Source organism: Opisthorchis viverrini, assembly GCF_000715545.1.
Source record: "Opisthorchis viverrini unplaced genomic scaffold opera_v5_78, whole genome shotgun sequence".
Taxonomy (NCBI): Eukaryota; Metazoa; Platyhelminthes; class Trematoda; order Opisthorchiida; family Opisthorchiidae; genus Opisthorchis; species Opisthorchis viverrini.
The window spans coordinates 672,695-694,738 of NW_008751734.1; the positions used below are offsets into that span (position 1 = coordinate 672,695).

The following is a 22,044-nucleotide window of genomic DNA, read 5'->3' on the forward strand; positions in this document are numbered from 1 at the left end:
GGAACAAGAGCCGTCTCCGCGACAAATCTATCAACGCGGTCGGTCGACTGTAGGTTGAGTCCAGCCTGAATCCAAAGAAAGGAAGGTCAGCGACTGGCAGTAGCCCCGATACCCTAACACCAAAAGAGGACGGCACTCACCATGACTACCAGCGGCTACGGCGAGAAGGTCCAAAACGAAATAAAGCTTCACTGGCTCTCTCCTAAATCAATGGGCTACTATGCGTGGGTGGACCAGGGATATGGAAACGGTGGGGGTACAATCATTCGAAGAATGTAAGTTTGAATAAAATTTTCCAAATAATAACGAGCAATAGTACTCAAAATAATATTTAATACCTATAGAATGCGAAAAATTTTGTTTTATGCCCTTCTGCCGTTAATTATTAGAAATGATGATACCCCTGTTTTCAATTTCAGGCGCATCGAACTTAATTGACTCCCCATGGCCTGAACGACATAAACGTGACACTGGCTCGGACTCCCAGTCTATTGGCCTATCGGTGCTCAACCAATCAAAGTCCTCCCTGCTGTGGGCGCCCGGGCCAAATGTCTCTTCGTACGGTCAGCCCCCGATGTCGTTTGCGGCAATACGAAAGAGTACACGCAGATTTGGTGACAGCTTTCTAGTTGGAACATGATGCCAGGGCTGGAACTAGGTTATGGACGGATTGCGACATCGTGCGCAGGGCCGACAAGCCTCTCCTACTTCTTGTGTGCAGCACCGCAGATGAAGCTGCTACACACAGGTGAATGAGATATGTGCGTTTCTACTTTGTGAAGGGCACCTTCGGTCGTAGGTTCACGAACCACAGTTTTAATTATTCAACAATGAGTGGCCAGTGATGACAGATAACTTATCTAGAAAAGATGGTTTATCTTGTAAACATTACTTGGAAGTCAGGCGTGTAGAGAGCAATTAGGAAGACCTTTAACAGATCTGTCACAACTCGGATCAGTACCTTGGGCCCGGGGGCAGAGGGACAATAATCCAGCATATCGGGAATAATGGCGAACATAGTGACTCCTATCGGGATTCGAACAAAACATTAGGAATATGTCACAGCGGAAGCAGAAACAACCAACTGGGGAAGCGTGTTTCGGTCGCTAAGTACACGGGTCAAGAATGAACTATTCGAAAGGAGTTAATACCGAAAAACTTTCACTGATGCCCACAAGCTGGTCCAATGTTACCAGGCGGTTTCTCTGAGATGCAGTGCAAAAGATATCAAATATAGATCAGATGCTAATCTTTGAGGAAGGTCAGGGAAATACATCCAAATGGCGAAGGCATTGTAAGTAGCTCAAGAAGCACGAATCCGGTGGAGATTGTGATCCATACCTGTGAAACCTCAGCAAGTCGTCAGATTGTTCTTTCGTCAAAATAGATAACGCAGGACGATTACACTTCAAGCTTGGTCACACGTGGGAAGTAATATGATACTCCCGGAAGGCTATCCGGGAAAGCCGACATCCACTGGCTCCTAGCAAATCCAACCCAGGGGTTTATTTCTTGCGGGAACCGCAACACGTTCAAGATTTGAAGATAGCATGTTGCCGAAATCTTTCAGTTAGCTAAAACAATATCATAACACTTTAGGATGTATTTTGAATTTACAGTCATTCCTTCGGGAATGCGAAAAGTAGTTTATATCTGGAATTATCTATTTCCATGTAGATTCTCCTTTTTTTCAGTGCTCCGTTTTGATCATATCCTGTAGCCTTTCCACGTGAGAGTTTCCTATTGGAAACAACTGCCTTTAATATCATCCATTCAGGAATAAAGAGGAAATCGACAGTGTATACACCAGCCAATGAGAACGTCATAAAGTTACGCACCCCAGCTACTTCGACTTGGGAGGCTCGACAGGAAATGCGACAATTTCCTAAGCAAACCGATATATCTAACCTGTTCTCACATAAAATGGCAGTAGCTGCGTTCTCGTCATTTTGAAGAAAAAGGTGATGTCATGTGTTAACAATGGCTAGTCACCTTCACGATTTACGTGTGGATGGTCATGACAGACATAATATTAACACACTGTTTATGAGCACATAGCGAGGTGACAAGTGTAGCAAAATTTTATGGAAGGCATCTGCAGCACGTACATTTTCCATGTAGATTCTCCTTTTCAGTGCTCCGTTTTGATCATATCCTGTAGCCTTTCCACGTGAGAGTTTCCTATTGGAAACAACTGCCTTTAATATCATCCATTCAGGAATAAAGAGGAAATGGGGGTAGCATGATGGCCCAATTTTTATTCTGAAATGATGTTGAGGAGATACTGGTACTTTCACATCAGCTGAATCATGCGTCAATAAATATTCGCACAAACATGTTTTAGCGGATAAAGGACATCTACTACACAATTTCTTGGTGTCTGGAAATGGTTTCCGTAGAACAAATTGTGAAACTGATAAACGGTCTTTATGAGGAGGTGGTCATTGTATGGGAGGATTTTATGACAAGACTAACTCTACTGTCCATCTTTTGAGCAAATCCATCGGTCAGGACGATCTTGGTGCACATATTTAATCACAGAGCTGACTATATCTATCCTACTCACTTTTGTTGTCACAACCAAGAGATATTCGTGAGTCCGACCGCTCGGACTTTGAAAGCACTTGGTTGTTGTAACGAAATACAGTTTTTTCGTTCTGGCTTTGTGCGTTTTTATGGGGATCGCTCACTTTTCTTTGCAACTGGATCTCGTTGAAAGGAGGGTCTTTTTCAACACAATTCAGATAGCAGTCGCCGACGCTGACACTGGAACTGCAGACTTATGCACTATAAAGTTGTCCATTAGGATGCTCTATTATGTATGATAGCAAAAAAGAACACGAGTGAATACTGCAAAATCAGTGGGAGAAGGGGAGAGAGAAACAGCAGCGGTATCACTCAACATGCAGCATTATTTAAGCGACTGTTACGTTTGATGATCGAATGTTCTGCGTAGGAAAACTGCCCCATCTGCCACATTTGGGAATGAGGAAAGGATCGAATGTTGAGACAAATGAATACCCCATCATCGTTATTCAAGCACTTCTCCGCTTTATGACCTTGGTAGTCTTTGTATCGAGGACCAGATCTGAAATGCAGATAGCAGTTTTTCATACTGACCTGAATTCTATCACGGCTGAGGAAATTTGCGCGTCCTTTCCTTTGAACAAGTTGTTTGGCAGATGTGAATTTCGGTCATTTGTCTCCAAAGGTTGAAGATTATTTTTTCCATGGCATTGAGTTCGATTTCATCGGCGGTTGATCCTCACAGGTTGAATTTGCTTATTTGATTTGAAAGACTATGCGCAGAAAATGCCATTTAAACGTGTCAAATAAATCGGCATATGGTGTACCCGGTGTACAGGCTTTATACACATGCAAGAATGAAAGCAGTACAAATCAACACACCACAATATTTGGGTTGTTTTTCATGTTGCGTCAAACCAGAAACGCCTTCACCAAGACGACCACATGATATGCCTGCAATCATGGGGTTTTGGGATTTTACCAATGCAGCTGAAATTCGTAAAATCAAATCCCTTTTGCTAGCTGCTTGGAGTTTTTCATCTTAGACTTACGGTGGATGTCAGTAAGAAATATTTTTCTCAAACACTTGTATTCAAACCTCTGCCAGACACCACGGAAGTGAAAACCGTAGTCAGTCATCATCATCATCACCATCATCATCATTGACAGCATGACATCAGTGTTCAATGTACGCTAATAAAATGAAGCCAGTCCTGAGCAGCCGCATACTAACAATGGCGGGTTGAAGTGAATAAGTAAGGAGATGTACGTCACTGAAAAATTGCAAGGTGATTTTGAGCGGATGTGAGATGACAAGACCTCAACGTTGTTTCGGTCCCGTATCGTAATAGGAAATATAGTTGATTAGATTCGCACCCGAGCATATACAAATTCCCCCGGTAGGCCGAGATTGCGCAGGGTGATCTTTTGTTGTCTGCACAGAGTGCTTTGCTTAAGTTATCTGACAGCTTTTGTAATGCACTCACTACTCATAAGGTGCTGAAAACTCCTCGACAGCCCACGACCGGTTTCGCCCTTCTTCGAGCTCATCAGGTAGGCGTGGTCTCCGAGTTTCCGTCAACCTTATGTTCTACTTGAAACCCATTCTCGCTTACCTAACAGTTCTTCAGGCTGTTGATTCCATTCGCGATATCCCTATTGTACTGGCTTCGTGCCATGGATTTCAGCTTCTCCAAAATCTACACAGTACTTCAGGAGCATCTTCGTCCATATTGTGAACTTGGCATGTTACAAACTGAACTGATGCCTGTTGTACACGAAAGAAGGTTCACGGTAGTAGTCGATCCTTTTCCAACTGGCCTTCACTTTACGGGACGAAATTATGGCTGAACTGTGGAACTTTTGAGGGCCATCTTTCATCCTACGAATTGTCCACATTAGGTGGATAAGTTCTGTTCTGTTCTGTTCTCACACATGGTTCTCACCACATGGTTATTTTATTTCGCAACTTATTGCGTCCATTGGTAGTTTTGGTCGGCTGTAGACGTTCAAGTTACCTTGAAAGAAGCGAATCGTACAAATCAAATTCATGCTGGCCAAGCCAATCGTGTTATGTGTTTGTGCATAGAGACAGTGGCAGACTTTTCTTCCTGTTCGGTCGTCTTTTTCGTTCGAGGAGATCCTGACTTGTCCGCTCGCAAAATACCCAAAGACTTTCATTCGTTTATTTCAATACCCACTGTTTGAAACCCGTGGCTGTATTGCAAGCCTAGTCCTGACGCCTATGAGTTTTCTTCGAGCTGTGGTATTCGTTGGATCTTGGATTAGATTTAATCAAAAGGAGTATTGATGCATTCCACCATTGAAAAGAGACTCAGTCGCGTTTATACTTCATTCCAGTTGTACTGCTGGTTTGACATCTGCTTTCACAAAGTCTCAAACCCCTTATTGATTTATTAATTTTCTTGACACACGGTAGGGCAGTTTTACCAGTTTAACAGGGTGCAACGCACATTGCATTCGGCGTCAGCCAGGTCTCAGTCACACGATGAACGGTATCTACTGTTTCAGTGAGCTTCTTTGATTCTTTGCGTCAAAACTGCTCTGCTATCATCTCCTATTGAAGCGATTCCGAAAGGCCCTGGTTCCCTGTTCCGAGAGCTGGGATCTCTGAAAAGGAAAAAGCAGTCACCTGAAGTCGACGATATGATCGCCTTCGCTGTGGGGCTAATGAATGTGTAAGCGTTTTGCAGCTGGAACAGAGTGATCACCACCAACGAATTTTATGCGCCCAGTATTCTTTCATTCTTGTGGTCTGTAGCTGTGAATTCAACGAAATTCTCCATAGGCTTCCTTGTATTTTGCTGTAAATGATGAGGTTGGGTCGTAGGTTGGGTCTATCAGCGTGTGACCCTTAGCCCTTAAGTGACTTGCATTTCTGAAGCCGGTTGTGAACCGCCGAACAACTGCGCAACATACCCACATGAAGCCGAATGCCGTGCAATGTTGAGGTACTGTCCGTTGGTGTAGACCGGAAATTGGTGGAAAACGGATGTCAGTCGCTCTAGCTTACCTTCTGGGGCGATACAGGACGGTATGCATTCGTTAGGCTACTCTGCGTATCCATTGCCTCTTCTGACTAGCGAGGGGGCCATGTTTACCAGCCACATTGGTAAAGAACTGACTTTTGTTTGTTGATGTGCCGTTGCCAGATCAGTTCGAGCTCCCCATTGGATTCATACCTTTTATCCTTTTCTACTCGATCGCTGTAACAACCACAGGAGAACCAAAAAACGCATTCGGCGCCAAATCTGCTTCCTTTCTCAACATTTTATCGATTGGCACTCGATGGAGATAGTATTATCACATCGGCTATATCCGCACAGCCAAAAGAAAGTTTCCTTTTATATGGGTCTTGTTGGCCCCATTAATATCGCGTTTTCTCTACGGTTTTGTGACCTTCCAAGCACCATCAGCTCCATCTTTCAGCATCCGTTACAGTTGGGGATGTATCAAACCATCTGTGTAATCACGATCGACAGTACTGACTTCATTCACCACGGCTCATTTAGTCAAGCCAGTCATTCAGCCCAGTCAATCGACCCGGTTTTCAGACAGGCGGCTAACAGGCTTGCCTAAAACGATACCACTGGTTATTTTTATCTCGAGTGTATGACTCATCCTAATTCATTCTAGCTGAGGCTGAGATAATAAGACCCCATAGAGAGAGAGTCTACAAAAATGGTCATGAGCCCAAAGCAGGCTGCTTTTTTTCAAAGCACTCGGCTGAGACCAGAGCTTAAGGGGTAGAGCAATGTGCAGGCTGCTTTTTTTCAAAGCACTCGGCTGAGACCAGAGCTTAAGGGGTGAGGAGAGCAATGTTCAAACTGACTTGACTAGAAAAGTGTAGCTTTTGATCATCGCTCAAAGTTTCGCGTGTACATTTTCACTTGAAAAAATGCTGCTTTCTCTGGTGTTGAAAAAAGTGACAAGAGGCCGTGCGTCAGAAATTGAAAGTTTGCGAGACCTGTTTGTAATTTTGAAGCGTGAAATTTGCGGTGAACTAAAGGATGAGAAAGCATCGCTAACATACTGGAGAGGTCAAAGCCAGGGTGACAGAACTTGAAACATTAGCGCATTTTAACTTAACACTTTCTCGTGCTCTAGAGTGACATTCTCCGGCGAAACCGCACACACAGGCCACCGAATTGACTGATCACTTTCAACGAAATTCTCCATAGGCTTCCTTGTATTTTGCTGTAAATGATGAGGTTGGGTCGTAGGTTGGGTCTATCAGCGTGTGACCCTTAGCCCTTAAGTGACTTGCATTTCTGAAGCCGGTTGTGAACCGCCGAACAACTGCGCAACATACCCACATGAAGCCGAATGCCGTGCAATGTTGAGGTACTGTCCGTTGGTGTAGACCGGAAATTGGTGGAAAACGGATGTCAGTCGCTCTAGCTTAGCTTCTGGGGCGATACAGGACGGTATGCATTCGTTAGGCTACTCTGCGTATCCATTGCCTCTTCTGACTAGCGAGGGGGCCATGTTTACCAGCCACATTGGTAAAGAACTGACTTTTGTTTGTTGATGTGCCGTTGCCAGATCAGTTCGAGCTCCCCATTGGATTCATACCTTTTATCCTTTTCTACTCGATCGCTGTAACAACCACAGGAGAACCAAAAAACGCATTCGGCGGCAAATCTGCTTCCTTTCTCAACATTTTATCGATTGGCACTCGATGGAGATAGTATTATCACATCGGCTATATCCGCACAGCCAAAAGAAAGTTTCCTTTTATATGGGTCTTGTTGGCCCCATTAATATCGCGTTTTCTCTACGGTTTTGTGACCTTCCAAGCACCATCAGCTCCATCTTTCAGCATCCGTTACAGTTGGGGATGTATCAAACCGTCTATGTAATCACGATCGACAGTACTGACTTCATTCACCACGGCTCATTTAGTCAAGCCAGTCATTCAGCCCAGTCAATCGACCCGGTTTTCAGACAGGCGGCTAACAGGCTTGCCTAAAACGATACCACTGGTTATTTTTATCTCGAGTGTATGACTCATCCTAATTCATTCTAGCTGAGGCTGAGATAATAAGACCCCATAGGGGGAGAGTCTACAAAAATGGTCATGAGCCCAAAACAGGCTGCTTTTTTTCAGAGCACTCGGCTGAGACCAGAGCTTAAGGGGTGAGGAGAGCAATGTTCAAACTGACTTGACTAGAAAAGTGTAGCTTTTGATCATCGCTCAAAGTTCCGCGTGTACATTTTCACTTGAAAAAATGCTGCTTTCTCTGGTGTTGAAAAAAGTGACAAGAGGCCGTGCGTCAGAAATTGAAAGTTTGCGAGACCTGTTTGTAATTTTGAAGCGTGAAATTTGCGGTGAACTAAAGGATGAGAAAGCATCGCTAACATACTGGAGAGGTCAAAGCCAGGGTGACAGAACTTGAAACATTAGCGCATTTTAACTTAACACTTTCTCGTGCTCTAGAGTGACATTCTCCGGCGAAACCGCACACACAGGCCACCGAATTGACTGATCACTTGAAGAGTCAAATTAATATACAGATTATTGTATTTGGGTTCAAACAGAACACAGAGTGGATGGAAACCCTGGGAATTCATCGACCTGATGAGCCCAGAGAAAGGCGAAACCGGTCGTAGTCTGTCGAACGGTCTTCAGTAGCCTTAGGAGCAGTCAAGAAAATTTACTGCGATACCTCGAAATCGTATCAACTGAAACGTGAGGCGGACCTTGTGTGGAACATTTTGTTGAAGAATATTACCTATAGGAGATTCGTCCAGGATTCAGTTGAGTCTCCTGTTAAAACCATACTGATGTGCAAATTTGTGTATCTCGTGAATTTGGCCGATACGAGGGTTGGCCAGTTTTTAACGGTTTATAACAGAGACTGCAGGCTAACAACCATACAACCTGTCCGGTACTGTAATGAACAGGAGAAAATTGGTTCTAACACTACCATGACCGTCACATATCTGAGAAGGGGCTACTCATGGCAGAAACATCACAGAAGCAAGGACTAAATGCAGAAGGCAGTACTTTCCAAGAATGCTCTAATTTGGACATGGAAGTAGCTTGCGTACAGTTAAAAGAAGTCGTGGTGAAAGCATCTCATAAAGGTGACAAAGTTTGGATATTAGCTTTATGTTGGGAGCAAAATTGGTATTTACAATGTATACACCCACCCACTGACAGTTCTACGGTGGAAACTCTGGGTCAGCCAACGAGTCGTTACATCCCACCGCATTCTAGAACGGCTACTACAGTTTGGATCCTCAGTACGTGCTCAGCTCTATCATAATGAGAAATTCCGTCCTGGTCCCCTGAATCCCAAATCCCAGCTTTCGTCCAACAGGTTAGCGTCCAGCTTAAAGACAACTGATGTGTTTGTCGCGATGTGCACGCTTTGTGGATAGTATACACCACAATTCCTTGGCGCAGCACTGCTGTACTCTCTTCGATTGCCCATTAGATTGTTTGCGCTACTTGAGACCCATTACCTGAGTTTATCAAAACAACATGTTCTACTTGAACACCAAATTTTACGCAGGCGATGAACTGCATTCATTTGCAAATTAGTCAGGCGTTAGTGCGAATCCCCCCTACACCAAACGTGACAGCAACTGACTGCGAAGATTGTAAGTAGAAGTTACGGTGCATGGTGAGAGATAACTAAGCCGGGTTGGTTGACTGTCTTCGTTGGATTTCGCACGGATGGTCACTTGTTCAACCCAGTGCGACAGATACCTATGGGTGCAGAGCATCTCACGCAGGGTAGATGCGTCTCAACTAACAAAGTCCGGGTGGTGAGGATCACCGATCTCCCAGACATTCGGCTTGGAATAGCGCGTCGGCACAACGCAGCAGAAGCCACGGTGCCACAATTCGAGGATTAGGAGTAAAGAGGACCAACGCAGCAGAAGCCACGGTGCCACAATTCGAGGATTAGCTACGCGCGTTGTGGTCTTTGTCACTCTATCGCATGAGTGTGGTGAGACAGCGGACGGCTAGCTGGCGCTATGGCGACCATCGATTACGCGTTTTGAGTTTTTCAGGCCGTGTGGAGGTTTCACAGCAGGTCCATCGCCTATGTACAGCTCTCAAAAGTGCGCCGTGGGTGAAGTTTGCACTACATTCATTCGCATTTTGCTAGGTTGGAAACTGCTGTCAAACGTGACTATAATTGATGCATTTTCCGCATAAATGTGTCAAAGTGAGGCATGCACACTGCATGCACTACCAAAATAATTTGAAAAACAAGGAGGAACACAAACTTCTCGTGAAGCTGTGCAACGATTTGAGAACTAATTGTGCTCAAAAATCAACCATTAGGGTCAAAACTGACGACCAGGTAGTTCTGGTGCTAACTGATGCTCACAGATGACCGGATAATTACCAAGACTCGGATGGCAACAGTAACGACGATCCAGAAAACCTCAGCAACTCGAAGCGTCGAGATGTAGACAGGTCCCGTTGATGAGCAACCTGTATGAGAGAGAAAGCCCAATTTTCAAGATTTCCGGAGTTCAACTACATCTTCACCAAGATGATATTAAACACTACATTCAGATCACGTCCAGTTGAACAGCTCGTCTGCAATGGGTATTCTTGGCCCTGCCGGAATTTCAACCCTAAACATCTGAGGTGCAAGGCGAGCACGGAGACGCACAAGAACAATTGCCTCAGGACTGAATGAAGACTGTTAAAGCAAGAGTGATGTGAAAATGAAATCTATACTCATTTAAAGCCCTACCTAAATATTTATTAGTTGAAAATTTCCGTCTGTGAGACAATTCAGGCGAATTCAATAACACTGCGTTTGTGGCGACAGAAGCATTTTAGAGCTACGAACGTTTACAAGATTTGCATGAAAACGCAGGCTGATTTTGGACCACTTTTCAAATGTTTGAGAAACAGTGGGTTAAGACAGTGGGGCAACACCAACGTTATCATGATCTCTTTTTTAAAAAAATAAAGCTTGTTTTACTCGTTGTATGGACGTAATGCACTACTCGTAAGATCGTTGAAGCGCCTCGACGGCCCACGATAGGTTTCGCCATTCTTGGGGTTGATCAGGCATAGTGTCTAAGTTTCCGTTAACCTTGTGTTCTACTTGAAACCAAATTGCACGAAATTAGCAAAATACACTCATTTGCAAATCAGTTTGGTTTTGACGGGAGACTCACCTGCAGTTAAGCTGAATCCCTCGTTTATGATGTATACCGATATCTCATCTATCGTATCAACTGAAACATAAGGCGTAATTTGGCAACACGTTCAGTTGCTTAATAGCATCATAAGCGAAAGATTCAGCTGGTGAGTCACTCGAAAAACCAAATTAGTTTGCAGATGAGTGTATATTCGCCAATTTCGTACAATTTGGTTTCAAGTGGAACATAAGGTTGACAGAAACCCCGGGACTGCGCCTACCTGATGATCCCCAAAAGGGGCGAAACCGGTCGTGGGTTGTCGACGGATTTTCAGCAAATTTATGAGTAGTACATTACGAATATATATGTATCTCGATATCCCGAACATCGTAACGACTGAAACATGAGACGGCCTGGTGCATCACATTCGGTTGCCTGAGAACATCACAAACGAGAAATTCAGCTTGGTTCCAGGTGAGTCTCTCGAAAAACCAAATTTATTTTCAAATTGGTGTTTTCGCTCATGTTACTCACGTTTTTGCGGTTCCTCTTCCTTGCCGGAGGATATCCCCTACGTTTCATCCGTCCAGATGCTTTCTTGAGCGTTGCGCATCTGTGCGAGACAGCAAATGTATGACGGTGTGCCCGTCATACACAAGATATGATGCTACACTTGTTGCCAAATTTCTCCGTTTTTCGATTCCCTTGTCGGGCTAATCAAATATGAAAAAGTGTTGTATATCAAATGCATCCCTCCACAACACTAACGATAGTAGAGCGCAAAACATTTGTGCATTTGGTGTAACCAACGGTTGCTGGACACTTCTGCAGGGGAGAGGGGGATAGTTTTGGTTGGCCGTGGTAATCCCCAGAGGTAGAACAAAGCTTATATAAAATTGCAGGTATTTTTCCGATCCCGTTGGGGAGGTATTGTGGTGCAGCATTTTATATACATTCGAAGTTGTATTAGTTTTGATTATAGTGTGACAGATGAGGTCAATGCACGAACCAACCTCAGTAATTGTACTGGCGCCGAAAATGATACGGGATTGTGATGGACCAAAGCTTACAACGTTTTGGGAGTTTCAGATCTAAAATAGACGTCGAAGTCTCAAAGTGGTCATGCACAATTTACAGGTGGACACATTTGAATGCCTCCGAAAACATCCATTTCTCCCTGACGAAGGCGAAACTGAAATAGGTGTGCAACGAAAGCAGTAGTTTTTGTGCATGTGTGTGTGCATGATAAGCAGGAGCTGCAAGGAAACGAACGCCATAACAACAAAGTATCATTCCGCTGACCCAAGGACATATAACACCACCGGTAGTTTTGGGACTAAAGTCACCCTGAGTATCACGACTCCGGGTTGAGTTAGACAGATACACGTCTTTTAGGTAGAAGTTGAAAGTGTGTGGAGACTTGTCACATAAACTCCAGACTCATCTTACACCGAACACTAATGCTTTGTATCACTTTGCGATACAAAATAGCGCACCTTAGTGGTTCACACATGAGACTCCCGTTGGACAAACGGCTCAGTAGCATGCGAAGAAGGACTAGGCGAGTCTGAAAGATCCATGTTCCCTTACTTCATAATCTTGATTGAAAGGGATGGAGTCGAGTAACACATATAAATGAGCGGTACTCTTGTAATTTATACGATTTGGACGTTAATTCTATTTCAGAGGGCAAGTTATTTCACTCGTCATCTTGATGTTCACATCCCAGTCAGATTTACTGAGTATTTTCTCCGTAAACATGTTTTGAATCGGTCGTTTTTACGTCAGAATAATTCTAAACAGCAAAATTACACCGCTTCCCGCCGAACGTTTATCGCCTCTCAAGCTGGGAACTACTGAAATGAAGCAATCTTGTCAGCTCACTAGGTGTTTCCAAACAAACGATCCAGGACAATGCGGTCTCCAGAGTGTCCCAGAGGCAGAAAGCTTAATAGAATTTAGTCGACTTGACTGTTGTTTTTTAACAGGTGAATGTACGTTTGGCTTACTTTGCGTTAATCCGGCTATCTTGTTACTTCAGTTTTCCACCAAATTTGGAGAAATTTAGTACTGCACGCCCGATTTCAGTGACGAGGCGCTCGGTCACAGTCAATCAGTGGCGACATCACACGCAGTGAGTAATTCAAACCCGTGTGGAGTAGATAAACTAGGTACCGGAGTCGTCACATATGTGGGAATCCTCGGTTGGCACTAAGTGCGTGAGACACTGACGCAGTGCTAAGTCCTGCAACCGGTTGCATTCTGGGTTGGGGTAACATCAGCTGATGCGGATGGATAGGCACAGACCCCAGTCAGTGCGTGAAGGCGCACGGTCCGTGTCTTGTTTTAGTTCTGTGTTGGTCACGTGTCAAGTGACTAGCATCCATTGGCTGTCAGAAGGACGAAGTTGGGGTTAGGTCACAATAACTTTGAAGTCCACTTGAATTAAGGGGTGACAAGTTTGGCGTAGTACTGCTTCACCGATTGAGACTGTTCAGCGCTGGGAACATCTTTTAAGCATATCAAAATTTCCACCAGAATGCCAGGGTAGCAGAGTTGATGGTAGAATTTTGACCGTCAACGTACTTCATCGCTGTTCGAGAAATTCTCTTCTTGTTGTCTCTACTTAAACTATGACAATGCAGTTAGGACGTGTGCTTGACTGTTTACCCCCTACCCGGTATTGGGCTCGTGAAGAAAACTGAAGTACAACACTTATGAAGGCAGAGTTCTGGCGTCTTCCATTGGTGACGGTACGAGCAGCCCACTTCATAGGTGGCTTTCTGTGAAATTATTTTCAAGTCATGTCCATCGGCAGAATAGTTTTGAGTGGAAAAACGAGGTGGAATCTCTAGAATGAATCCTCTGAAGCCCGATTGGACCATGCTTCGATGGTTGATTTTACCCATAGTCTCAATTTCAGGTGACCCACCTGTAAGAGTTCTGAATTCGAAAATATTCATGATGTCATCGATGGGAGAATTTCGTCTGGAATACATGTGGTTTTTTCATTTCCTGCTTTAAGCGATAGAATGTCTACCAACCCCCCCCCCATAATGCCTTTGGAAAAGGAATTTAGGTCACATGTGGATAGCGCGCTGTCGCACCAATAAATGAATGCATCTCAGAGCTTTCATCTCAAGCGTAAGTGGATTCAATACACTTGCTCGTAACTTGGACTGGCGTTAACCAGAGGCCTAAGTGAATCTCTCCTTTGTGGAATTCTTGAAATATGAAACGACAGATTGAGCTGCAATCCAGTTAAGTCTCCCTTTCAGACTAAAGTTGATTGGGATAGTTTCTGCTCTGGGGTCATTAAAGCACATCTCATCTAGCCAGGAACTCACTTCCCATCCCGCAGTATATGCTTTTGAAGCAACACATGGGCAATCAGACTCGTGAGAAGTCGAAGGAGAAAAGCGGTTGTAAGTGATCGGCTTCTAACGCGTCTTCGAGTGTGAGTGAAAAAATCACTCAGCGGAGGAAGGAGGGAACAGTAAACGCGCAACGAATGAATTGATACCAAATGAGTCGATAAGACGTGCGCAACGAATTCAGGGATTTTAGTTCTGTGTTGGTCACGTGTCAAGTGACTAGCATCCATTGGCTGTCAGAAGGACGAAGTTGGGGTTAGGTCACAATAACTTTGAAGTCCACTTGAATTAAGGGGTGACAAGTTTGGCGTAGTACTGCTTCACCGATTGAGACTGTTCAGCGCTGGGAACATCTTTTAAGCATATCAAAATTTCCACCAGAATGCCAGGGTAGCAGAGTTGATGGTAGAATTTTGACCGTCAACGTACTTCATCGCTGTTCGAGAAATTCTCTTCTTGTTGTCTCTACTTAAACTATGACAATGCAGTTAGGACGTGTGCTTGACTGTTTACCCCCTACCCGGTATTGGGCTCGTGAAGAAAACTGAAGTACAACACTTATGAAGGCAGAGTTCTGGCGTCTTCCATTGGTGACGGTACGAGCAGCCCACTTCATAGGTGGCTTTCTGTGAAATTATTTTCAAGTCATGTCCATCGGCAGAATAGTTTTGAGTGGAAAAACGAGGTGGAATCTCTAGAATGAATCCTCTGAAGCCCGATTGGACCATGCTTCGATGGTTGATTTTACCCATAGTCTCAATTTCAGGTGACCCACCTGTAAGAGTTCTGAATTCGAAAATATTCATGATGTCATCGATGGGAGAATTTCGTCTGGAATACATGTGGTTTTTTCATTTCCTGCTTTAAGCGATAGAATGTCTACCAACCCCCCCCCATAATGCCTTTGGAAAAGGAATTTAGGTCACATGTGGATAGCGCGCTGTCGCACCAATAAATGAATGCATCTCAGAGCTTTCATCTCAAGCGTAAGTGGATTCAATACACTTGCTCGTAACTTGGACTGGCGTTAACCAGAGGCCTAAGTGAATCTCTCCTTTGTGGAATTCTTGAAATATGAAACGACAGATTGAGCTGCAATCCAGTTAAGTCTCCCTTTCAGACTAAAGTTGATTGGGATAGTTTCTGCTCTGGGGTCATTAAAGCACATCTCATCTAGCCAGGAACTCACTTCCCATCCCGCAGTATATGCTTTTGAAGCAACACATGGGCAATCAGACTCGTGAGAAGTCGAAGGAGAAAAGCGGTTGTAAGTGATCGGCTTCTAACGCGTCTTCGAGTGTGAGTGAAAAAATCACTCAGCGGAGGAAGGAGGGAACAGTAAACGCGCAACGAATGAATTGATACCAAATGAGTCGATAAGACGTGCGCAACGAATTCAGGGATTTCGTGTGATGACCTAGGCATTGTCGACTATCACAACACCTCGCCAGGTGGCATCTAATTTTGTTGTGACAGCTGAAGTCGTGTGATGACCTAGGCATTGTCGACTATTACAACACCTCGCCAGGTGATGAAACTACTCACCTTTTAGTTCCTGTTTCTCTTTCAATTTATGGCATCTAATTTTGTTGTGACAGCTGAAATAGATAAAACACTCACCCGATTCTGAGTCCAAATCAGCTCAGGCGCAAATTCACTGACCAGATGGTACGTGGTTCGAACCCTACCTGCAGATTTGGACTGCTTCCGTCTAGATTTGGACAACCTTGCGGTATCTCAGCCCCCATACCTGATTTGGTAGCATAACAACCATGCCCCTAGAAGGATGTTACAACAACTGAACAACTCACTCGGATTCGGTAGTCTGATTCCTACAGAATATGTGGAAAATATGTATAAATAACTCTGTTGCCATGTGGTCAAAGAAAGACGGCCAAGTTGGAGTTTAAAGTTCACATCCAATGCTACTTTTCTGTTTATTTTCAACTCGTCACGCCCTCACGAAATCACACTGGACAGGAAATCAATAAATTGTTTGACGAGACTTTGATGGCCTTTCTCCTACGACCATCGGTAACCTAAATAGTTCCTCAATAACCCAAATAATAGATAACCTAAATAGCCTGGAAACATCACAAACGAAAGGTTCACCCGGGTTCCAGGTGAGTCTCTCGAAAAACCAAATTCGTTTTCGTGCAATTTGGTCTCATGGACTGTGTCTACCTAATGAGCCCCAAAAAAGGCGAAACCGGTCGTGGGTTGTCGATGGTTTTTCAGCAACCTTATGAGTAGTACATTACTAAATAGTTCGTTTCCAACTCTGTTCTCTTTGGTCTCAGGTGTGACCTGATGCGGGAAGTTGTCTTTCCCGCAGATATCGAAATTATAATTGTTGAATTTCTCATTCTTATTGTTCGTGAGAGGCGTCTGTTGTGAATCATAAAGCCCGTCATTCTAGTGTGCTGCCATTGCGATGTGTTCAATCTTAACCCGACTTTTGTGAGCGGGGATGGGGGAGGGGGTGAGCAGATGACCGCTTGCGTTTGTACACTATAATGAGAACTGACCACAGACAACATAGAGGAAGTCATTGCTGTCTTGTGAGTAAAAATCACTCAACCAAAAGCGGATAACATAATCGATAAAAATGGATGGATCAATAGATCAGGCAACGTACCAGATGGACCACTATTCAGTGCACATCTAAACGAGAGTTTGTGTGATGGCGTGGTCACTGTTAATCATTGCAACAAAGATGATAGTTTCCTCATTTTTACGATATTTGGTGGTGGTGGTGGCTGAAATGCAGGCAACGAGTAGTATTTCCCATAACTACATATATGTCTAGACGTGACACCCTAATTATAAGGTTGCTGAAAAATGTTCCACGCCCACGACCCGGGTTCTCCCTCATCAGATAGGCGCACTCCCCCGAGCCACTATCAATCTTATGTTTCGGTTGAACAAAAACTGGACCAAATTCACCCCCAACCTTTTGCCTGCAAACTGATTTGGTTTTAACGGACGTCTTAGTTGAGTAGCGAACAATTTCCCGTTTAGGATGGCCTACTTTCGGGTAAATCAAAACATTGTGCCAATCAGAATATTCAGCACATTCCATCTAATTTGGGCTCAAGTAGAAGACAAGGTCAACTGAAGGGAAGACTGGAGACTGCGCACACCTGTTACGTTCTAAGTGGAAGGGCTAAACCGGTCGTGGAAAGTCAGAGTCTTTAGCAACCTTATAAGTAGTATGTTGCGTCCAAACAGTCTACCAAACGAAACATGAGGGGGTCTCATGCAGCACATTCAGTTACTGAAGAACATCATGAACCGGAGATTCAGCTGGGTTTCAGACAAGTCTTCCGTGGAAACCAAATGAGCGTATTCATCGGGAGCTTGTGTAGTCTCTGGATGCTGTCAGGTGAATGTGATCACCAACTCATGCCACCAGATGGTAATCAAGCGACACACTGTAACAATGTGACTAATGGTCAAACAAAAAATCTGCACTAGAATATTGTCTTGATGGTTTAAACAACGGGTACGTGACTTCAGGTTAGATCACCTCAAAACAAATGTTCGAACATGGGTAATGAAGTTCGTTATGTCACCTTCACGCATCCGCAGGTTGGGGCGTACACATTCAAAGACTGCTCGTGATTAGGAGACCTGCCTTTCCAATCAAACGGGTTTCATTGAGTGATAGCCAGAACTGCCCTCTGTAGTGAGTTTTTAGTGCTTGTGGCACGTGTTCGGGGTGCATTCCTAGCTGTATGAGGCCTGGGATAATGTTAGGTGCTCACATCTTGAACTGAGCACGATTAAGTTCTTCATTCGAAGCCTTTGGCTCAAAACCTGACCGCAAGGCAGCGGGCGGGTGCAGGCATACCACTGATCAAAGTATATTTTTAAGGAATAAGTCATCGTTCATTTTCCATACACAAGCTGGGGGACTAGGAGACTGTAGTTGTCAAAGCTCTATCCACTGATCAACCTGGAGTGGGAAAACCCTGCTGATATCAAGTTGGAACCATCCATTATAGCTCATCATACAGGCAAACAAACCATGATAATGTTCAGTTCCTTTGCAACCGCGAAAGATCACAATGAGTTTAGGGGCTATTCCTGCAGTCCGTCTTCAAGGATGGTGTCCCAGTTACCCCTGCCCTTGTCTCGAGACACTGCATGAAATGGAGGCTAATCGATATCTGTGGTGTTCGTACTATCAGTTCCTTTCCAGAATGTCCAGTTGGGCCTTTGAACATGTAGACACTTCGGCATGATTACGGTAGGCCAGCACTGGGTCCCTGGTTCACTAACTCCTCTTTCCTTTCCACCTTAAATCCTTGAGCATAAGCAAATGAACTTTGTGTTTACACAGCGCTAAAGCTGATGTCACTATCTTCGGTGTTGTTTGATGACAATGATGCACCTCTTTAGGTGCGAATCGCCCCGTGAAAGGGAACTTCGCAAACACACGTTTCTTCTCCTGTTTACAATAAAACTCTGTTCAAGTTCCTATAGTGACAACCAAACATATTGTTCTTGTTCTTGCGGACGAGCAAGAGTTTTCAGCAACTTTATGAGTAGTGTCCCTTTAAGAACTTTTGTTGTAAAGAGAAACAGCTGTGGACACTTGCTCCGTCCGTATTGGTTTTTCGTACATCGACCTTGCCGTCTAGCAAGTAAGATTTGTTTTTACCCTCAGTTTCGTGTGTAAAGCTGACTGCCGAATAAGCCTTGTGCCAATCGGCTCGCTTTTTGGCCATTTGTTATTTGACTTACTTATTTGCCAACTGGGAGGCTATCGGTCTCAACAACCGATTAGAGTTTCGTGTGTAAAGTTGACTGGCGAATAAGACTTGTGCCAACTGGTTCACCTTTTGGCCATTTGTTATTTGACTTACTCATTGGCAAACTGGGAGACCATCAGTCTAAACAGTCGATCAGCAGTTGTAACTTTTATCGAATTTATATCGAAAATCTGTTTTTGACGAAAAAGCAACAACTTAGCCACTTACAACAATTTAACGGGCCTCAGTTGTCAAGTGGTTTGACATTTTCTTTGTGGCTTGCGGTAAAATCGCAAGGTTGACATTTTCTCACAATTCTGGTTTCAAAGTGAGCGTTATTCTTACTCCCGCCGAACAGTGAGGGACAGATTTTCAGGTATCACATCATGGATTTGTTATCAAGGCACCTGACATTTGAATGTCATAAAGTGATGTTTGCATTGATTGGTACCGACGGTCAAATCTTGTAACTATAAGATCCAAAATTCCTCATGAGTAATTCCGCCAAGCTCGTGCTATTCTGTGCCATCTGGGTTACGCTCCATAAAAGGAGTCACCCCTGGGTTTAGGTCACTCTTTTCTCCAAGCGAAGGATCATTTCCTCTCGTTTCTGGGATTTTCGCTCCTGGGGGGAAAGCATATCTAGATGCATTCGTTACCATCTGAAGAGACCGAATGTTGGGACTGTTCTGAGGGGATCATCACCTGAATCGGCTTCATTAGACTAAACGAAATTGTTCGTTTATCAGAGTTGATTTCTAGTCTAAAGGGATGGACTTAAAAGAGAAATTCTTGATAGCATTTTCAGGTGAGTCGAAAGTGACGTTCCACTGCAGAGTGTCTTTAGAGGATACGGAAGAGTAAAGCATAAATGTAAGAGTCGCTGAACTGATGATATGTGATTGTTTTTAAACACGAAGAACGCATGTGACTCGAGAAACAAAAAAATACTTAACTTGAACCACTTTAGACTCTGCGCCGGTGATGGCCACCACGTTATTTTTTCTGACCCTCATTCAGGACCATTAGACTGCAAAAGAATTTTGCATTTAACTAATGCCATTTTTACTCACCCTGAAATTGACAATGCTGTAAGTCGGGTTGGGAGGACCCTTAGCCTGTGAATGACAACAGCCTCCTGCTGGGGTGCGCATCCATTCAGACTCTGTAGCACGGAAAAAGTGGCCTACCGAATCGATTCCAAAGGATGTTTAAATTAGGAAGTGGATGACTTAGCGAGCTGGTTCACTAGGATTTGCTTCCCACGGTTGTTTCTCCACATCTATAGGCTACCAAGTCAAGTTGTGATGATGGTGACGGAAGGTCGATGATTGTGTCTCTCCAGGTCGACTGCGCTGTCTGGCTCGGACAGGCAAAGATATCTAGCATGCACACCCAAGTGCCAGTTAAAATCCACACCGATCGATAAGCACGACTGGAGTTAGTTGAGGTCGACTGGGGCGACGTACGCTGGGTGTGAGCTTGGGCCAGACCAAGCGTCAGTGCAGACGATAATAAAGTGCTCGCCTGTGTCTGAAGTTATCCCATCAGGCTAACAGATTGAAGATCGATTTGGATACCCGAACCCAACCGGGAGAGGTGTGACTTTCTGCCTTCCAGTTGGAACTCGAAGATTTTCCTTCACAAGAAAATTCAGCTATTCCTGACGTACCTGTCTAGTGAATGATCTCACAACTTGTCCTGCAACTGAGACATCATGTCTATTGGTTCTAGGCTGATTTAAGATGGGGGAGGGTGAAAGACAAAAACGTGAAAGTGCAAGAAGAGAGGCATCAGCAATAGCATTTTTTCGCTAACCCGCTCTGCTGTATACAGCAATTGAGGCGACCCGGCTGATGGTACCACGCGACGGCCGATGTGGCATGAGATTATTGTTAGTTGTGTATGTCATGGTTGTACAAGGGCTGGGATACTGCTAGAGTGCCCACACCTAGACAGGGGGACGGTTAGGGTACTCATCCAAGGCCGTTGGCTCAAAATCCTAACCGCAGGGCAGTGATGTTGGTCTGGAAATGCAAGTACATTACCATTTTTACGGAACACGTCGCCATACATGCTCCAACCCCCAACCTGGGGGGCCAAGACTGTATTAGTCAGACCCATAACCATCGACCGATCTGGTAGGAGAGACCCCTCGAGGGTCACGCGGTACCCTCCAGTATAGCTCAACGGGTCGCCGAGGCGCACAAACCGCCACACCGCGGTAAGGTCCAGTCTCTTCGTGACGGGTCTTAAGATTGGAATGTTTACGGTTTCTCCACACTCTTAATCCGATATCAATCAGTTCTTTCTATAGAGGTGGTGGCTTAACATTCGTTTACGGATTAAACTGCGCCGATGCCCACAGTAAGTGATGTCACATGGGATTCGAGATGAATAACATGTTACCCAACCAACCGAACGCCTGGTACCTGGTTTAGACCTGTTGGGATGGTGAAGAGGAGAGGCGGTTTTAAAGTCAGCATGTTATCTAACCGGTGGTCTGAAGTTTTGAATCGTGTGTGAAAGATGACGGGGTGGTAGATAATTATGGCCACTAATCATGTTGGTTTGTGCAAAAATGACCAAGAGAGTCAATTCTATCAAATAGTTCTATCATACTTCTGTCGGATAGAGCGGTAGCCCTCAAGTCGTAGGGTCTGCCTGTGAATTTACTTTGTAAAAAACCTGCATACGCTCGTACATTTCTCTACAACTATTTTGGATTCGCTTCGGCCCAAAGTTGATGCCCAAACAGACAGAGAGGCAGAGGGAAAAAGAGAAAGCAGGTGTCCAAACTGCGCCGTACAGGGCTTGAACAAATGTCAATAAATGTCGACAAATTCCCTTAAGCATCACTTTCAAATCGTGAAGAACTGTACTGATCCCAATGTATTGCCAAAGCTGGCTCCTGGATATATCAAGCGGGCTGGACCAGATAAAGTTTCATGCAGTTGAACCTTCCGAAATTGGCTTGCAGAGTGAAGACAGTTATCGCGAAATACACTCATCTGCACATCCATTTGGTTTGACTCCAACATATACCATCTGAATCCCTCGTTCTTTGTGTGGTACGTGCTGCACACAGGCCACCTAATGTTTCAGTTGCTATTGTATACTTTCTTGAAAGAAGCTACTCACAAATTTGTTGAATCTCTTCGATAGCTCAAGATCGGTTGTGACCTTCTTGGCAAGTGAGCGTATTTCACAAATTGGGTACGATTTGCGCTCAGGCAGAACATAAG

At 44.4% G+C, this 22,044-nt stretch overlaps 2 protein-coding genes across 2 annotated transcripts in view; one reads left to right on the forward strand and one right to left on the reverse strand.

Annotated features, from left to right (window-relative positions):
• Positions 1 to 141: 141 nt before the first annotated feature.
• T265_04615 (hypothetical protein) overlaps positions 142 to 22,044 on the forward strand; it is a gene marked incomplete at both ends in the record, with an annotated part of 23,644 nt that continues 1,741 nt past the window's right edge. Inside the window, one exon of the mRNA XM_009169397.1 lies at positions 142 to 275. Within this exon, the coding sequence (XP_009167661.1) occupies positions 142 to 275 (134 nt within the window). The remainder of the gene's footprint in view (positions 276 to 22,044) is intronic.
• Positions 5,055 to 22,044, reverse strand: part of T265_04614 (hypothetical protein) — a gene marked incomplete at both ends in the record, with an annotated part of 50,581 nt that continues 33,591 nt past the window's right edge. The window contains one exon of the mRNA XM_009169396.1: positions 5,055 to 5,157. Coding sequence (XP_009167660.1) covers positions 5,055 to 5,157 — 103 coding nt within the window. The remainder of the gene's footprint in view (positions 5,158 to 22,044) is intronic.